Source organism: Schistocerca gregaria, chromosome 2 (genome assembly GCF_023897955.1).
Source record: "Schistocerca gregaria isolate iqSchGreg1 chromosome 2, iqSchGreg1.2, whole genome shotgun sequence".
NCBI classification, from domain to species: domain Eukaryota; kingdom Metazoa; phylum Arthropoda; class Insecta; order Orthoptera; family Acrididae; genus Schistocerca; species Schistocerca gregaria.
The window spans coordinates 879,133,059-879,149,457 of record NC_064921.1 but is presented as its reverse complement, the minus strand read 5'-3'; the positions used below and the strand labels follow the sequence as shown (position 1 = coordinate 879,149,457).

General features: G+C 40.1%; 1 protein-coding gene across 1 annotated transcript; it reads right to left on the bottom strand.

Annotated features, from left to right (window-relative positions):
• Positions 1 to 257: 257 nt before the first annotated feature.
• LOC126335286 (guanine nucleotide-binding protein subunit beta-like protein) lies at positions 258 to 15,635 on the bottom strand. The gene is made up of 8 exons (XM_049998374.1): positions 14,707 to 15,635; positions 11,194 to 11,445; positions 10,375 to 10,583; positions 9,954 to 10,064; positions 2,669 to 2,764; positions 1,229 to 1,339; positions 820 to 960; positions 258 to 492 (listed from the first exon to the last, which is right to left on the bottom strand). The coding sequence occupies exons 2-8, from the start codon at positions 11,300 to 11,302 to the stop codon at positions 316 to 318; spliced, it is 954 nt and encodes a 317-aa protein (XP_049854331.1). The 5' UTR covers positions 11,303 to 11,445; positions 14,707 to 15,635; the 3' UTR covers positions 258 to 315.
• Positions 15,636 to 16,399: the final 764 nt, after the last annotated feature.

The window sequence follows — 16,399 nt, the reverse complement described above, 5'->3', positions numbered from 1 at the left end:
TTATCTACCACATTATAATTTTCTGATATGACAAAATTTATTTGAGCACACACAAAGGCTGCACTGGTTTGAAATACACTCATTTTCTCTTCACTCAGTCTTATTGTACCTTTGACCACTCACATTCAACTGCATATTTCTAAAATATTTCAAGTGACAATCTTACGTTCTACTTTTTAAATATACACAAAAACTCACATACTACTCTTTCACAGAACATGTCACCAATGAAGTAAAATCTATGAAAATAAACACAATTAAAAAGTTAAAAGTTTTATTTTCCCAAAATAAAAGCACCCTGCTCAGGGTGAAGTCTTATCGTGCTGAGACAGACACCTGCCACACACGAATCAGGTTGTCTGAATAGCCAGCAAACAGTGTCTGCCCATCTGTAGACCATGCCAATGACAGGCACTGTGGGGGTTCTGCTTTTGCAGTCACAGAGACTACCTCTGGCCTGAGTTCTTCAACCATGTCCTTGCTCTCCAAGTCCTGTAACAATGAATGGTTATGTCACTATTGCAACAAAGTAACACACCTAAGCTATTACAAAACATTAATGCAATCTTATTATGTATTATTCAACAAGGTTTTTCAAGTACACCTAATACACTTATTATTAACATGTCTACCCTACCATTGGTAACTACTTTAGTTCTTGGATCAGAATCCTTTTGGCAAAGAGAACATAGAGACCACAGCTCTACTCGTCAGGATATTTCATCATAGTTGGTTGGTTTAAAAGGGGAGGAGACCAAACTGCAAGGTTATCTGCCCCTTATATCAGCTGCAGGATACACCCCAGAAAAAGTTACTTACCCAAATCTTAATAGATGGTCCAAAGGCAGCACACAGCCAATATCTATTTGGCGAGAAGCACAGTGCTGTTATTATATCGTTGTGATCCAAAGTGTGCAGATGCTTTCCATCATTCAGATCCCACAGCATGGCCTTGCAATCCTACAAAGAAATGCCAGAATAAAGCAACTGTTCTTACAGGAATAATTTAACTCTTTTGAGTACTACTAAGATCAGTCCCATATCCGCAAACACTCAGCGAATGTCATGGTTCAATTATGTATGCATCATTTCACAACGTAAGCGTAACATTACTATATAAAACTGATTACAATTAAATTTAACAACAGTCCTTGAATCACCAAACCACTTACTAAGCTACAAGAATCAAAACTGACTTAAAAACAATGTGTCTATAATGTTACATTACCTTTCCTCCAGAAGCACAAAGTGAGCCATCAGGAGAAACAGTAACTGTGTTCAGATATCCCGTATGTCCATTGTGGTTGATCTTCAGACGACAATTTGTTAGATTCCACACCTGGAAATAAGATGAATAGCATGTTCAAACATTAATAAAAATTTCAGCTCTCTTAACAAGAAAAACTTCTGAATTCTGTGTGCGAGAATAATGTACAGGTGTCATACTACTTGTCCCTGGACAGGTGCTGCCTTCTGTTAATTCCTAAAATTACTTTAAAATAAACATTAGCAAATGTAACAGTAGCTCTCATGAATGGCTGAGCCAATATGTGATCAAGTTTTGAATTTAATGCCAGTACCTGTTAGGTTTTGCAGTTTGCTGTAAATCTGCTGCAAGTAAGTCAAGTTTTTTTTGTGAGCAAGAAATTTTGGAAGCTTGAGAGCAAGACATTGCTCAATAACCACCTCTCACCTTTTTTTGTAGGTATGATTATTACACTTTGTTGTTTTAAGATTTGTGATCTATCAAAGTAAATACAAAATAATAAATCTTAAAGCCTTTGCCTTTTTTAGTCAGTATTACTTCTGTAAACATATCAACTGCACATGTGCCACAAATACTTTAAATAATTGCATAAATGGTTGGTTTTCTAGGCCTGACCTGTAAAAAGTTGCCTATCCCCAAAGCATTAAATAATCAAGTGATTGAAACAGTAGTTACTTGAGACCACAGTTCTTCAAACATCAGAATCCTTTTGGCTATGGGAACACAGAGAACATCTCTACCCACATGGAAATTCATCATTTAGATGAAGCCTGTGGCTCGTCTTTATATTTGACAACATATATTAATTATGCTTTCAGCAATCGAGGCTAAAAAGGCCCATCATGGTAAAGCAACATTGCCCATGGTAGTGCTGCATGTCCTAGAAGGCTGAATGGATGACTTTCTTGACATTACTGTACAATATTTCACGTTTGCCATTTATGACAACACAGTGAATGGTGAAAGGGCATAAAAGTTTAAAGCTCTAATGATATATGGAACAATTTTTTGTGGTTTATAAATTTTTCAAGCATGAAGAACATACACCTTCTCTAAAAACCCAACCTGTCATCAAACTCCAGTGCTCATTTCTGCAGTAGCAACCACACTGCTTCAAATTCCCACAAGAATTAAGAGGTGACCCAGAACCTAAGAAATAACTTCTGTCACCGACATTTTATCAGAAAACAGGGAGCTGATTTAAAGAAAGGATTGAGTTGACACTTGTACCCAAAATTATTCCATCTGTTTGGATTCAATTTGTAATTACCGAAGGTAATATCCAAGATCCCTACACTTACAACTAATAGGAGAAACTGTATCTTCGGTAATCAATGGTTTCAGTATCTAAGCAATGTCACATTTTTAACTACAGTTCATGTACAGCAACCATCAGCTCACCTTAACCATGCGATCCCATCCCGCTGACACAATGATGGGATTTGAATGATTGGGTGAAAATCTTACACATGACACCCAGTCACTATGGCAGTCCTCCTGCAAAACAAAAACAGTACTGTTAGCCAGAAAAATAATTCTATAGCAAAATAAATTATTTACTCTCTGGTTACCAATATGAAAAATGCTGTTGCTACTGCTACAAGTATAAATCCTCAATGTATTATCTTTCTTTTCTGAGAAGAAATTATAGACAGCACTTCTCAATCATGGGGAACTGCTTCATAATTTATATAAACATTACAAATAAGCATACCAACTGTTTCATTGAACCATTACTTCACGATTAGTGAAAAACTTACAGAAACAAATATTTATCTTTATCATTTTAAAAATACAAGTATACAAAAAATATTTTTCATTCTAAGTTTTAGTTACGCTAATGCTCATGAGGTGGTGATGGCGGTGGGATGCTAGCTAATATCTCAAAGATTGTGAACCGTTTTCGAAACTTATGCATTCACCGAGGCACTCTTAAGCCCACTGTATTCTCTACAATTAACATACATGGGCACAACGGATTTAGCACATGCAGCTGGTTCAAGTGATTACTGCATAATGAATGATATCACAAGAATGTAATGTTGGCAATTAGTAACTAGTGCAATGAGTGATTGGACAGTTATTACTTCTGCAAAATTGTACAGTGTAAGGTTAAAAATGTAGAACAGTAATCAACAAAGATAGCTGAAGTGTTGGGAGCATCTGCATGATAGGTGCAAATCATTCAAATATACCAATGCCTTCAACCTCTGCACAAGGAAATTTTGAACTGGATTAGTGTATTTAATGGTATTTCCACTCAAAGTTGCACTATTACAAAACTTCACTATGAATAGCATTAAGAAATCCACAGCTGTTGTTCAGGATGTAAGAGATCAGTAGGCAATTTACAAAATAGAGGCATTCAATACACTGCCATCACATAGCTGTCGAATGGTTGAAATTTCTTTAGAAGTAATCCAAGCTTTCGCGATCAAAACTGAAAGTAACAATACCAGATCTCTAGTACAATATAACAGCTGGCCTAGAAACCCTTCTGCCACTAACAGGTTTCGAAAAACAAAATGGTAACTCATTACCACAGAACATCACATCACAAGTTACATACCTTAACTGGAAAATACATAAAGCAACTTGAGCAAAAGTGTGTAAATATGCCACAACAGTTTCTTCATACTACTGAACTTCATACATCAGAATCCTTTTGGCTTCGAGAACACTGAGACAGTATCTCTACTCATCTGGGTATGTCATCACTTGTATGAAGTCCGTGGATTGAGCTAAAAAAATTACTTAGTCTTGCAACGATTGTTCCTACACTGCTGTCTTCCCAAATGTTGAATTTTTTATATACTATTCATAGACTTCCAGCCACTACAGCACAACAAACCATAATAAAAACAAATTATTTTGGTGTTATCTTTAATGTATCATATAAAAAACTGTACAGCCTCAGAACATGCAAGTATAAAAACAAAACTCATTAAATGTGGCATGTTAGCTTCCAAAATTCAGGTGGTGCCTGCTCAGTTTGTTGGTGTCAGCCAATCACAGCAGATGTGATCTATGTTTTGAGTGTACAACAGAAAGCTGTTTAGCATCCGTATGAAAACATATTGGCTGCTTTTTTCCCCTTGGGATGAAACAGCACAGCTTAAATTGCTATGACTGAAGCACTGACATTCTTTGCTGTCACAAATATGACTTTTCCAAACATGCTACTATTTCTAGGAGTGTGGTTTGGCTGGGACACCACAACTACCACAAAAAAGGTACTTGTTTTCATGAATATTTGGCTATTTTCTGGAATATGCTGCAATGAAGGAGGGTGTGAATAGGCAAACTATAACCGCAGTTACAACTGACGAAACCAAATATTTGTTGCTATCTAAATTCTAAATTTCCTGTTTCACGAAAGACTCAATTTCAAAGCTTGTGTGGTTAGTTTTTAGCATACACACACACACTTACTCTGCAGAAATCAAATGCAACATTGTTCTACCAGTATTGATGTTGAACCTAGTGAACATACTGCGAAATCTGGGTTCTTTTAAAGGTTAGTTTTCATTTGACTAGTCTTAGTTCATTTTCAAAATATAGTTCAACATATGTTTGCTGAGAGGTGAATTTTTATAGAATGAGTGCAGGTATATTACAGTTGTGGATGGTGGCATGTTAGACCAGGAAATATGGACTACCCAAAATGAAGTGTTCCAGCAAATTTTTTGCCAAACGAGGCTTCACTGTTGGTGCCACCTTAAAGAACAGAAAGGTAGTCATATTGTCGACATAGTGCAGATTCAAGTGGATTGCACGGACTGGTAATTCGCGAATGATGAAAAATCTCTGCTTCTGTGTCCTTTGGGTTTCCATGTGATATTAAAGGACAGTAAGGATTATCACGAATTACAGCAAGTGTGTATGTCATGAAGGGTGTATCTAGTGGGAAATAACTCACAGCAATTAGGGGGGACAAGCGATGCTGAAGTAGACAAGTCACAATGTGGGAAAAGAAAACCTGACCTAAGCTATAAAATTGTCAGGCAATATGTATCCTATGGAATTCAGCAGGGAGGGGAGCTTCCTTGACGTGCTTAATTTTTAGCCAAGGAAGTCCTGAAAACAATCAATTCCTTCCTGGGACAACAACTGTTAAAAATGCTCCAAGTAATACAACACTAGGTACCACACATTTTTAACACATGAGAGTGAAATCACACAACTTTGCAGGTAATAGACCATTTCATTGACATGAAGGATGGAGAGAATGTGTTGGGATGACAATATCAAAACAAGTCATGGGTTACTTAGCTGATTATGTTAAATTGAACACATCTCCAAAAGATGTATTTTTCTTTAAGGTAGGAAAACTTAACCTGGCCAGCATAACTGTGATGCAAAAGTTCTGTAGTTTACTGCAGAACTGACTGGAAACCATAACTATGCCTTTCACTGAAAAAGGTGCCTTTACTTTCCTCACGATTGAAACTGGGAAACCATGTGTCTGCTTGTTAATATATTACTTTGGAGCATTATCATTTCTCTTTTATTAGTCACGTGACTGCCATAAAATGTACCAGTTACACTGCACTATAAATGGTTTGTACTGCACAAATGAACAATGGACCTAGCCATCTGAGGTGGCTTGCATGCCTCAGTGATACAGCTAACCATACCATAGGTACAGCCACAATGTAGGGGTATCTATTGAGAAGCCAGACAAACATGAGGTTCCTCAAGAGTGACAACAGTCTGGATGACTGACTGCTCTGGCCTTTTATCATCAACCAATATGACTTTGCTGAAAGCAAAAATGGTTAAACAATGGCATTCTCTTACGTAAAATATTCCCAATGTAAAGTAGTTCCCATTGGGATCTCCAAGTGGGGACTGCTCAGGACCATCAAATCATTTCAGAACAAACGAAACTCATTCTACAGATTGGTGTGCGGAATATTACGTCCTTAATCGACAACTAGGTTAGAAAATTTAAAAAGAGAAGTGGATAGGTTGAATTTAGATATAGTGGGAATTACGTTCGGTGGCAGGAGGAATAAGGAATAGGAATACAAATGCGGGTAAGCTACTATGAACAGCAGAATACACACATTATAGCCAGTATGGATACAAAGCCCACACCTACCACAGTAGTACAACTTTATAAGCCACCTAGCTCACACATGCAGAGACTGAAGAAATGTCTAATGAGAGAAACAAGAAATTGAGATTGTGATGGGGGACTGGAATTTTAAAGTAGGACAACAAAGAGAAGAAAAAATAGAAGGTGAATATTTTGAACACAGCAAAATTTAATCATCACTAACACTTGCTTTAAGAATCACAAAAGAAGATTTATACATGAAAGAGACCTGGAGGCACCAGAAAGTTTCAGAATGATTTTATAATGGCAAGACAAATTCAGAATAATATTTTAAGACACTTCCAGAGCCAGATGTGGACTCTTATTGGTTATGAATAATAGAGTAAACTGAAGAAACTGAGAGATGGAAGGAAATTAAGGAGATGGGACTTGCATATGTTAAAAAAAAAGATGTTTTATAGAGCTTCAGAGGGAGCATTAGCAACAGTTGACAAGAATAGGGAAAGTAATAAAGTAGAACAACAATTGGTAGCTTTGAGAGATGAAATAGTGAGGACAGGAGAGGACCAAATAGCTAAAAAGACAAGATCTAGTCATAGAAATTCATGAATAACAAAAGAGATACTGAATTTAATTGACAAAAGTAGAAGATATAAAAATGCAGCAAATGATGCAGGTGAAACAGAATACAAACATTTAAAAAATGAATGACAACATGCAAAATGGGTAAGCAGGAATGGCTGGAGGACAAATGTAAGGATATAGAAGCATGTATCAGTAAGGAAAGTATAGATCCAACTACAGGAAAATTAAAAGAGGCCTTTGAAGAACAGAAGCAGTTGTATAAATATCAGGATCTCAGATGGAAAACCACCCTACGAAAAGAAGTGAAAGCTGGAAGGAGTATACAAACTGGTATATACAAGGGAGTTAAACCTGATGACAGTATTATAGAAAGGGTAGAGGATGTAGATGAAAATGAGATGGGACATATGATACTGCAAGAAGAATTGACAGAGCCCTGAAAGATGTTTAGTCAAAACAAGGACCTGGGAGTATACAATATTCTGTCAGAACTACTGACAGCATTGGGACAATGACAGAACTCTTCCATTTGGTTTGCGAGACAGGTGAAATACCCTTTAACTTAAGCAGGCTGTAGTAATTCCACAGAAAGCAGTTTCTGATAGGCGTGAAAACTACCTGACTATCAGTTTCACAAGTCATGGTTGCAAAATAATGCTGTGAATCCTTTATAGAATGGAAAAACTGATCTATAAGACCAGTTTGATTCTGGAGAAATGCAAGAACATGCAAGGCAATATTGACCCACAACTTATCCTAGAGGACTATGTTTATAGTATTTTTAGACCTGGAGGAAGCTTTTGACAATGCTGACTGGAATCCTCTTTGAAATTCTGAAGTTAATGTGGGGAAAATACAGGGAGTGTAAAGGCATTTAGAACTTATACAGAAACCAGATGGCACCTATAATAGTTTAGGGGCATGAATGGGAAGCAGTGGCTGAGAAGGGAGTGAGCCAGGTTTGTAGCCTATTCCCAATGTAGGCATCCACACACACACACACACACACACACACACACACAAGCAGACAAATTTAAAATATGTCTGCTTGTGTCTGTGTCTGGATGAGCGAGCGCGCGCTCGCTCAAGTGTACACCTGTCCTTTTTTCCCCCCTAAGGGAAGTATTTCCGCTCCCGGGATTGGAATGACTCCTTACCCTCTCCCTTAAAACCCATATCCTTTCATCCTTCCCTCTTTCCTGAAGAAGCAACCATCGGTTGCTAAAGCTAGTAATTCTGTGTGTGTGTGTGTGTGTGTGTGTGTGTGTGTGTGTGTGTGTTTTGTTCATTGTGCCTGTCTGCCGGCACTTTCCCGCTTGGTAAGTCTTGGAATCTTTGTTAATATATTAGTCCCATGCGGAAGCTTCTATATATATGAGAGAGATTGACAGTTACATTATACTATATGACCTGTTTAAGTATATTTAAATTTTATAATTAATAGTTATACATTGCAGGGAATGAAATATAAAAAAAATTGCAAGCAGTAGGAATCGAACCTCGGTCCGCTGCATGACAACCCTTTGCCTAATCAATTGCACTACGCACGCTACAGTGACCTAACTGTTGAAACATTGTCCATTACTCCTTTTGGGTGTTCGAACAACTCGTCCATTACTCCTTTTGGGTGTTCGGAGAACAACTCAAAGTTTCATTGCAATCTGATCAATGGTTTGTGAGTGCATAGTAGACAAACACACACACATTCATATTTATACATATAGATTTTAATTTACATGACAATTTCAGTTTTGTTTACAAAAACATTTAAAGCAAGTTTTACTTCCAAGCCTTTTGTCTGCTTTCGTGTAAACATGACCCACAATTTGTAGCGCCAGCACTGCAACTGGTAGGCGTGCCTTGTCCCCCCCCCCCCCCCCTCGAACGGCTCCTCTCCTCTCACCAGCCAAAGCTTGCTTCCTCCTCTCCCCACAGACCCCTCAACTCTGCCGTCTTACAGTCAACACACTGAAATGACAATTTTTTTTAGTGGTACTGTACTTTAACAACAGGCAAAGTAATTAGATTCTCTTATGCAATAGTAACGAACTGCTGATTATTGCTGCCAATTCACAGTAAGTCATGTCAACTATCCAGATGAAATGCTCTACATCAAATTCTTAAGCCATTGTGTTGAAGTTTAAAATCAAAATAGTGGAGTCCTATCACAATAAGCTGTTGTGCAATATAACCTAAAATACCATAGTATTGCTATCCAAATTATCTGATGTTTTAATATTTAGGCCACCAAACAAGTTACTAATTTCAGCCACATTCACATATGTGATCTGGATTAACACTGCTCATCTGTCCTACACTGTTCCCATCTCTTAAATCCTTGTACATATGACCAATTCACACCATCCTTTTACTAGCTGCCTCTGTTTTTAATTTATCTTTGCATACTTCAACATACTTTATTTCTAACCCATTTTCCAGTTTTCAAGAAACTGTGTTTCTCATATTGCCAAGCTGTTTATCAACAAGATCTTACTGCTAGACTGGTTTACAGTTAGAGGAGGTATGGGATATATCATTGAAGGGTAATTGGCAACCACTATGTATGAATGTATGTCTCACACCACATGTTCTCTCCCCACTGCTATCTATCACAGCACATATTTCACATGGACGACTTTATGCTACTCACATAATCCCCACTTCAAATTCCATTATCCTCAACCATTGCAGTAGTAGCTTGTTTTCTTAAAATAGCCCTTGGTGAGGACCACATCAGAAAATTTCAGAACACATACAATAACAAAATTACAAAATATATACAAATAATACTGCCTTGTCAAAACCTGACCTCATTTGTTACTTTTGAATTTTCTACAATCGTGCAGTCATGTATGCCACAAAACCTAATATGATTTTCCTGATTAACGTATTGTCAACTAATTATGATTAGAGCTTACTGGCAAAATGTATAGCAATCACCATGTCTGAAATCCTAAGAGATCAGTCTTAACCAAACATCAAGAAACCAATAAGCAAGTCAAGAATCAAAATGTGCAAATGTAAGTACTGTGCAATTACCTGTATGGTGTATTTGCATTCAGCAAGGGTATTCCACAGCTTTATTGTCTTGTCCCGGCTTCCAGACACAATTTGCCTGTTATCCACAGAGAAAGCAACACTCAGCACATCCTGAAACAAAACAAAATCCAATCATTCAAAGTTAAACACCACTATAAGAAACATTCATACTGAACATCTAAATCTCATTTATAGTCAAAGTATATGTGAAATTATGTCTTCATTTATCAAATACTAAGAATAATGAAAAGCCAAAATCACCATAACAGAAGTGAAGTGCTGTATGAAGATACTCAACACGAGTTGTGCAGTGTATGTCCATACTTACTTGGCAACGGGCTAACCTCTTCTAAATTAATGCAAAAAAAAAAGTTTATAAAAAAAAGCTTGAAATGGTCTGCCATCAGTAGGCGAGCTGCACCTTCGTGTGATCCTCAAAGCGCCGTGTTGTCTTCCCAGCTGCAAGATCCCAGAGGCGCAACGTCTTATCCCATGATCCAGACAGGGCATAATTACCATCAGAAGACAGAACCACATCGCTCACAAAATGCGAGTGGCCATAGAGCCGCTTCTGAGGGACACCGTAACTTGTGTCATCCCTTGTTAGCTTCCAAACAATAAGGGTCTTGTCTGTAATGAAAACGTTTCACAGTAGAACCTAATCTACCAATGGCAAATTTTGCATTGCGCATACTGTTAAGATTTGTGATTTATAGCTCAGACTATCAACAGCCAAAATATTTCTTTTGGCTACTGAAAAAGCACTGCCCAATTACAAGTAATGTGGACAATTACTGTAAATCTCCAGCTCAATGTTTTATATAACACAACTGCTATCAACGAGGTACTGAAAAACTTACTTTTTCAAGTTAACATGGAATAACTGTAACCGTCAATTACAACCTCATACGAAGCAAAAATTAACGTTGGCCGTTTTAACCATTTGCCAGTGGTTACATTAAGGCCACGTGTTTTTCAACGTTTCCCATTTCGCAAATAAATTAAGGTGCTGCTGCTGGGCTCCAGTGCTTCTACAAATAACCGACCCTAACCTCGTTCAGTGTGGTTAATGTTACTCGACACTAAAGAGGCGGTAGACTTTTGCATTCAATGTCCGAGTCCAACTAGCAAATTACACTTAGAAAACTTTAAAAACATAAATAAAATACTTTGGAGTATCACAAAACCTCCATAACCAAGTAGATAGCAAACTATCAATGGAAGCGCGTGCCACACTCACCTCTTGAGCAAGATAAAATCATTTCTGGATATTTAGGATTGGTTGCTATCTGTGTAACCCATCCATTGTGGCCCCGAAGAGTCCCTCGCAGTTGCAATGTTTCCGACATTTTCAGCGGCTTCTCTTCTTCTGATGCCTACGGATTCGCGCGGCGTGTCCAACACTTCCTCACTCCACCGCGTCAAGTAGGAAAAGACAGGTTACCACCAACCTTCAACCGGAAGCCCGCTTTGTCCAGAAGTGACGTCACAGCTATCGAACAGGATCGTCCGCCAAACAACCAGATATACGCAAGAAAATATTGGCTGTTATTTTCAACGTGACGTTGGAAGTATAAAAAATATTAAAAATTCAAGTTCCCTTTTCCTCTATTAAACAACTGGAAGTGTAAAAAATATTAAAAATTCAAGTTCCCTTTTCCTCTATAAAACATTAACAAATACAGCATTTCAGCATTATTAGTCGTTATTCCATAGGAAATCATCACGACTTGCTAATTACCGATAACATGATAAATAATACTACTTTGAATGGCTACTATTTCAATCGGTAGGTTCAAGATGATTTCTATGGAGTTTATGTCTAACAGTTGGCAATACGAGAGCAACTACTGCTTGCGAGAGGCGGTGAATATGAAAAGTTCTGGGATTTGTCGCAGAAGAACCATAGAGATAACGGAAGGTTTAACCGATTCACAGTGCCATTATTAGCGCCCTTGTAAAACTTCAAGCGATGACAGCATATTTTGGTACTTCTAGCATCACATACCATTGACGGTATCGATAGACACACCAATTTAGAAAATAATTTAGAGCAGTCGGTGGGACAAGCCCTCGAGAAGGGAAGCATATTGGATCTACTGGCAACAAGTGGACCTGGAATTATCTATTCATCATTGGTTCGAATAAAAAACCAAGAAAGTTGTAGTCAGTAACAAAGATTCACCTCTGTAGTCCAAACTGTGAAGGACCTCTAGTACAAAGACGTAAATCACTTATGCCCAATCGTAGGTAGGCCTAAAGGAGGTTCATTGGTAGGATACTGGGGAAAATGTAGTCAGTCTTCTGAGGAGACTGCTTACAAAACACTCGTGCAACACTTGGGGCGCGTAAAAGATAGTACCAACAGGGGAAAGTGAATGCTCTGAAAGAAGTGCAACACAATTGGTCATGTATTTGTTTGACTCATGGAAGAGCTTTACAGAAATGCTTAGAAATGTCAACTGACAGACGCTGGAACATAGGCGCCAAATATCCCACGAAAGCCTACTTAAAAATTTTTAGGAACAAGTATTATCTGAAGGAATCAGGAATGTATTCCAGTCACCGTTCGTGTCGCCAACATAAAAACAACCAAGAGAACGACGACATTACAGTGTTGTAATCGGCCCATGACTCCATTAGTGATGATCTTGTGGAATTCTAGTACATAGTGATAGCGAACGACAGACGCCGCAGTAGTAAGGAGTACACAACACACTTTAGTTCACAGAAACTTGATACAATCCAGGATACATGACGTAACCCACTCGACTCAATGAGGAAACTGAACTCCTACCGTCAACCGTCAGAGATAAGACTCAAGTCGTTTTCTCTGACCAGTGCTGCTAACGTTCTCACAGAGAGGCTCCCCCACTGGTAGTGTGAAGCATAATGTGGAGGCAATGACCGAGGGGAGGAGGGGGGGGTTGAAGCACTGGCAAGGGTGGTCAGGTGCAGGGTGTAGAGGTGATAGTCATGGAAATGGGCAAGTGTGTGGATGACGTGGCCTGTGTGGGTGAGCATGGGAGGGAGGCTTGTGAAAATGTACCCCTTGGTACATGTGCATTGAGGGGGTCCATGAGGAACTCGCTGTTGAGAGGGGTGGACGAGTACTGGAGATGGCCAGGTGGCCGTCACCAGTGAAATGTAAATGCAGAGTTGGTGTTATCAGGAATGGGGGGAAGAACTTCCCAGAAATTATGTACTGGGGACTTAGGTGAGACCATGCAGTCACCAAGAGCGCTTCTGACTACCAGCTCCATGTCTTTAACTTGGGGCTAAGATGCTCCAGGCAGAAACAGCACGTGTCGAATACCGTCTGGAAAGGAGAGGACACGGTCACATGGGGAGGACGCTCGGAAGTAGGGGGAGGAGCCATCTTGATGGTAGAGCCTGCATCAGGAAGCTTGTTGATGATATACCAGACAGGTTTGAGTTGGTTAACAGAGACTTTGATTGTCTTGCCGTTAAGCAGAATGACATAGGTGTTGGGGCCACATTGGGGAACTCCATGCATGCCAAAGAATGGGGACTTGGGGGCTGGAAGGCAGCGGGTTGATGAGAAATGAACATCCGTAAAACTGGGAATAGGCTAGGAATGGAGGTGATCAGGGGTGGAGCAAGCTTCTGCGAGTTCTGTCTGTGCTGTCTGGACGTGGCTGTGTAGGGATGTATTGTCCTGCAGGAGGAGAGTACTGTCTCTTACGTGTCCATACCCTGTTGACAAACACATAGTAAGTAAGGGGTCAGCACAATACACACACTGTTGTAATGTACCACTGCGTGGTCGACATTGTCACGTTGGGGCAGTGAGGAGGCTGAAACGCGTGTACTGTGAGCAGTGCGGTCAGGAGACATGTAGATGAGTTCATCTACATGCAGTTAGGGCTTAAAGTAAAAGGCCTGTAGGAAATCAGCACCTATGACCGGTTCCTTAACATCAACGATGATGAACAACCTTGTGAAGGGTGAAGCGGAACCAAGGTCTAGAGTCCATGACTGTATACTTCTAATGGCGATAGGAGAGCTGTTAGCAGCTGTGAAGTGAAGAAGTGAGTCTTCAGACGTAGGCAAGGCAGGTGTGTTAGGCGCTGTGTTGATCTGTGATCTGGTGGTGGCCAGAAAACATAGTCCACTGATGTGGTCAAGGTCATACAGAAGGTTGATCAGAGCAACATCAGAAGCCAGCGCATAGATGGCAACTTTGTGTGTGTTGAGGTGGCTTGCATTGTTCACAGCTGGGGGTGCCTCTCGCAGGCCATGAGGAGAGTTTGGGCAGTTACAATGTTAACAATAGAGGAAAGTCGCCAAAGCAGGAATGGTACCAACAGAGGTGATACTGCATGTGCACAGCTGCCAATTTAATGGGAATGACCGCTGGTGGAGCCTGAAGCCGAGTTTGTTTTGTCAAACGGGGGGGAGGGGGGGGGGGGGGGGTGGCTGCTGCTTTGAGGTCACCATCAGGCAGGGCCAGGAGCACTTGGTGACTGTCAGTGCTTGCAGAAGGTCGCGCTTGTGGCAGTGTAGCATGAATATTCATACCATTGTTGGAAGCTTTGTTGATGCTATGAGAAAATTCGTCGATATACTGGTTACTAGTGATGAGCAAAGTCATTTGCATCTGGGATGGGAGCTTGACAATCCAGATTGTCCACAGTACCTCGTCAGACATGATGCACAGGTCTATTTTGCTGCTAAGACGCCACCACCATTCGGAGGAGGTCCCATTCTGTAAACGTTCATTGGAAAGTACCTGGTATAATGCTCTTCAGGAATCGAGGTGAGGCGTCGAAGAGCGTTGTTTCGGCAGTCCCATACTTGTCCGTAGTCTCTGGTGCCGGGATGACATCGTAGATAACGTCAGCGTGGGCGCCGAAGTGGCCGAGGAGTGATGTACTTCGTATCTTCCGTGGCGACGGTGTCAGAGGCGAACATGCATTCCACAATCGTGAACCACAAGCGCAGGTCGTCCGTACAGAATGGCGGTAGTGTGAGCCTTGAAGCAGCTGACTGGTTCGGTAACGTGGTTGAAATACGACCGCACGGGGAGAACTGCGGGTTGGCCGTAGTCGATAATACAGGCGGCTGCAAGGAAAAGACAGACTGTCTGCCGGGCGACGCTGATGAGACGACATTCATAATGAGCGGACACGTGTCCACTGCGTACGATAACGGCCGCAACGCGATCGGCACGAATCGGTGGTCCAGGTAGTGAAAATATTGAGGGAGCGCGAGGGTAGATGTTGTACTGGTAGAGCTCGTAACAAAGGCAATAAGCGGATTGTCAATTGCATTGCATTGTTGTGCCCCTGCGATGAGGCTGCAGTGTTTAAGTAGTTTTACTGTCTCTTTTAATCACTTGGGCAACATACGGAACACTGTTCATGTCTGTCGACAGCAAGGGACGCAATAGGCCGACGAAATTCGTGGTCAGCGTAAACCAATGGCTGTGTAACGACCATATTGTCACGACGCGAATTTGCACTATTTTAACGTTCACTCGAAGTTCGGGGCCACCAATGTGGAACTCCGGTACGTAGTGATAGTGAATCATAGACTACACAGTAGTACGTAGCACACAACACACTTTTTTTCATAGAAACACGAAACATACTAGCATACATGACATGACACGAGTCACAGAGCGAGCTGAACTGCTACTGCAACCATCAGCGATAAGACTGCGAGTCTTTTTCTCTGGCCAGCGATGCTAATTTTCCCTCGTTTGAATGCAACTGATTGGGTAAAATTTCGGAGAACGAACTTTTGATATCGCTTCTGGATGAAAAACATAAAAAAGACTTTCATAAGTTATCGTAAAAGATATCAGCTTAGGTGAAATTCTTATTTTTTACAGGGAAATGACAGACGACAGAATCAGTTTTGTGAGTACTTCAGAATGTCAGAAAATTCTTTCAACTAAACTGAGAGTTCATACGAAAAAGAAAGGCACAGACAAGCATGCACACTGTTCAATTTTTGAAATTTTACTTGCCGGAACGCACCTCTTTAACCATACAACCACACATCAAGCCATAAAAATCATGCATTTCGATTTCTGAAAGCTTCTGATAAAACTTACAACGAGAAGATATCTTTTTAACAAAATACTGTTCCGAAATTCAGATGTTTAAAACATAATTTCTTATACTTAAAACAACAGAACCCCAAGTTTCAGCTCCAAAGTTCAAACAGTTGCAGTGAACGTGTGTCCATTACTAATTAGTAATGTATTTAGCCATGAATGACTGAAGATATTTCAGGCCCATTCGGGTCACGCACTATTTTAAATATCTGATGCCGACTTGTTCCAGTGATTTCAAAAAAAATATTCACTGGCTGGTGCCGGAATGCCGTCCCGAATGAAATTAAACCTGCACGCGCACACTGGAGAAAAGCATTACATCAAGAGAACTCTTCGTCATTGTGTCTGTTAGCTGACATAC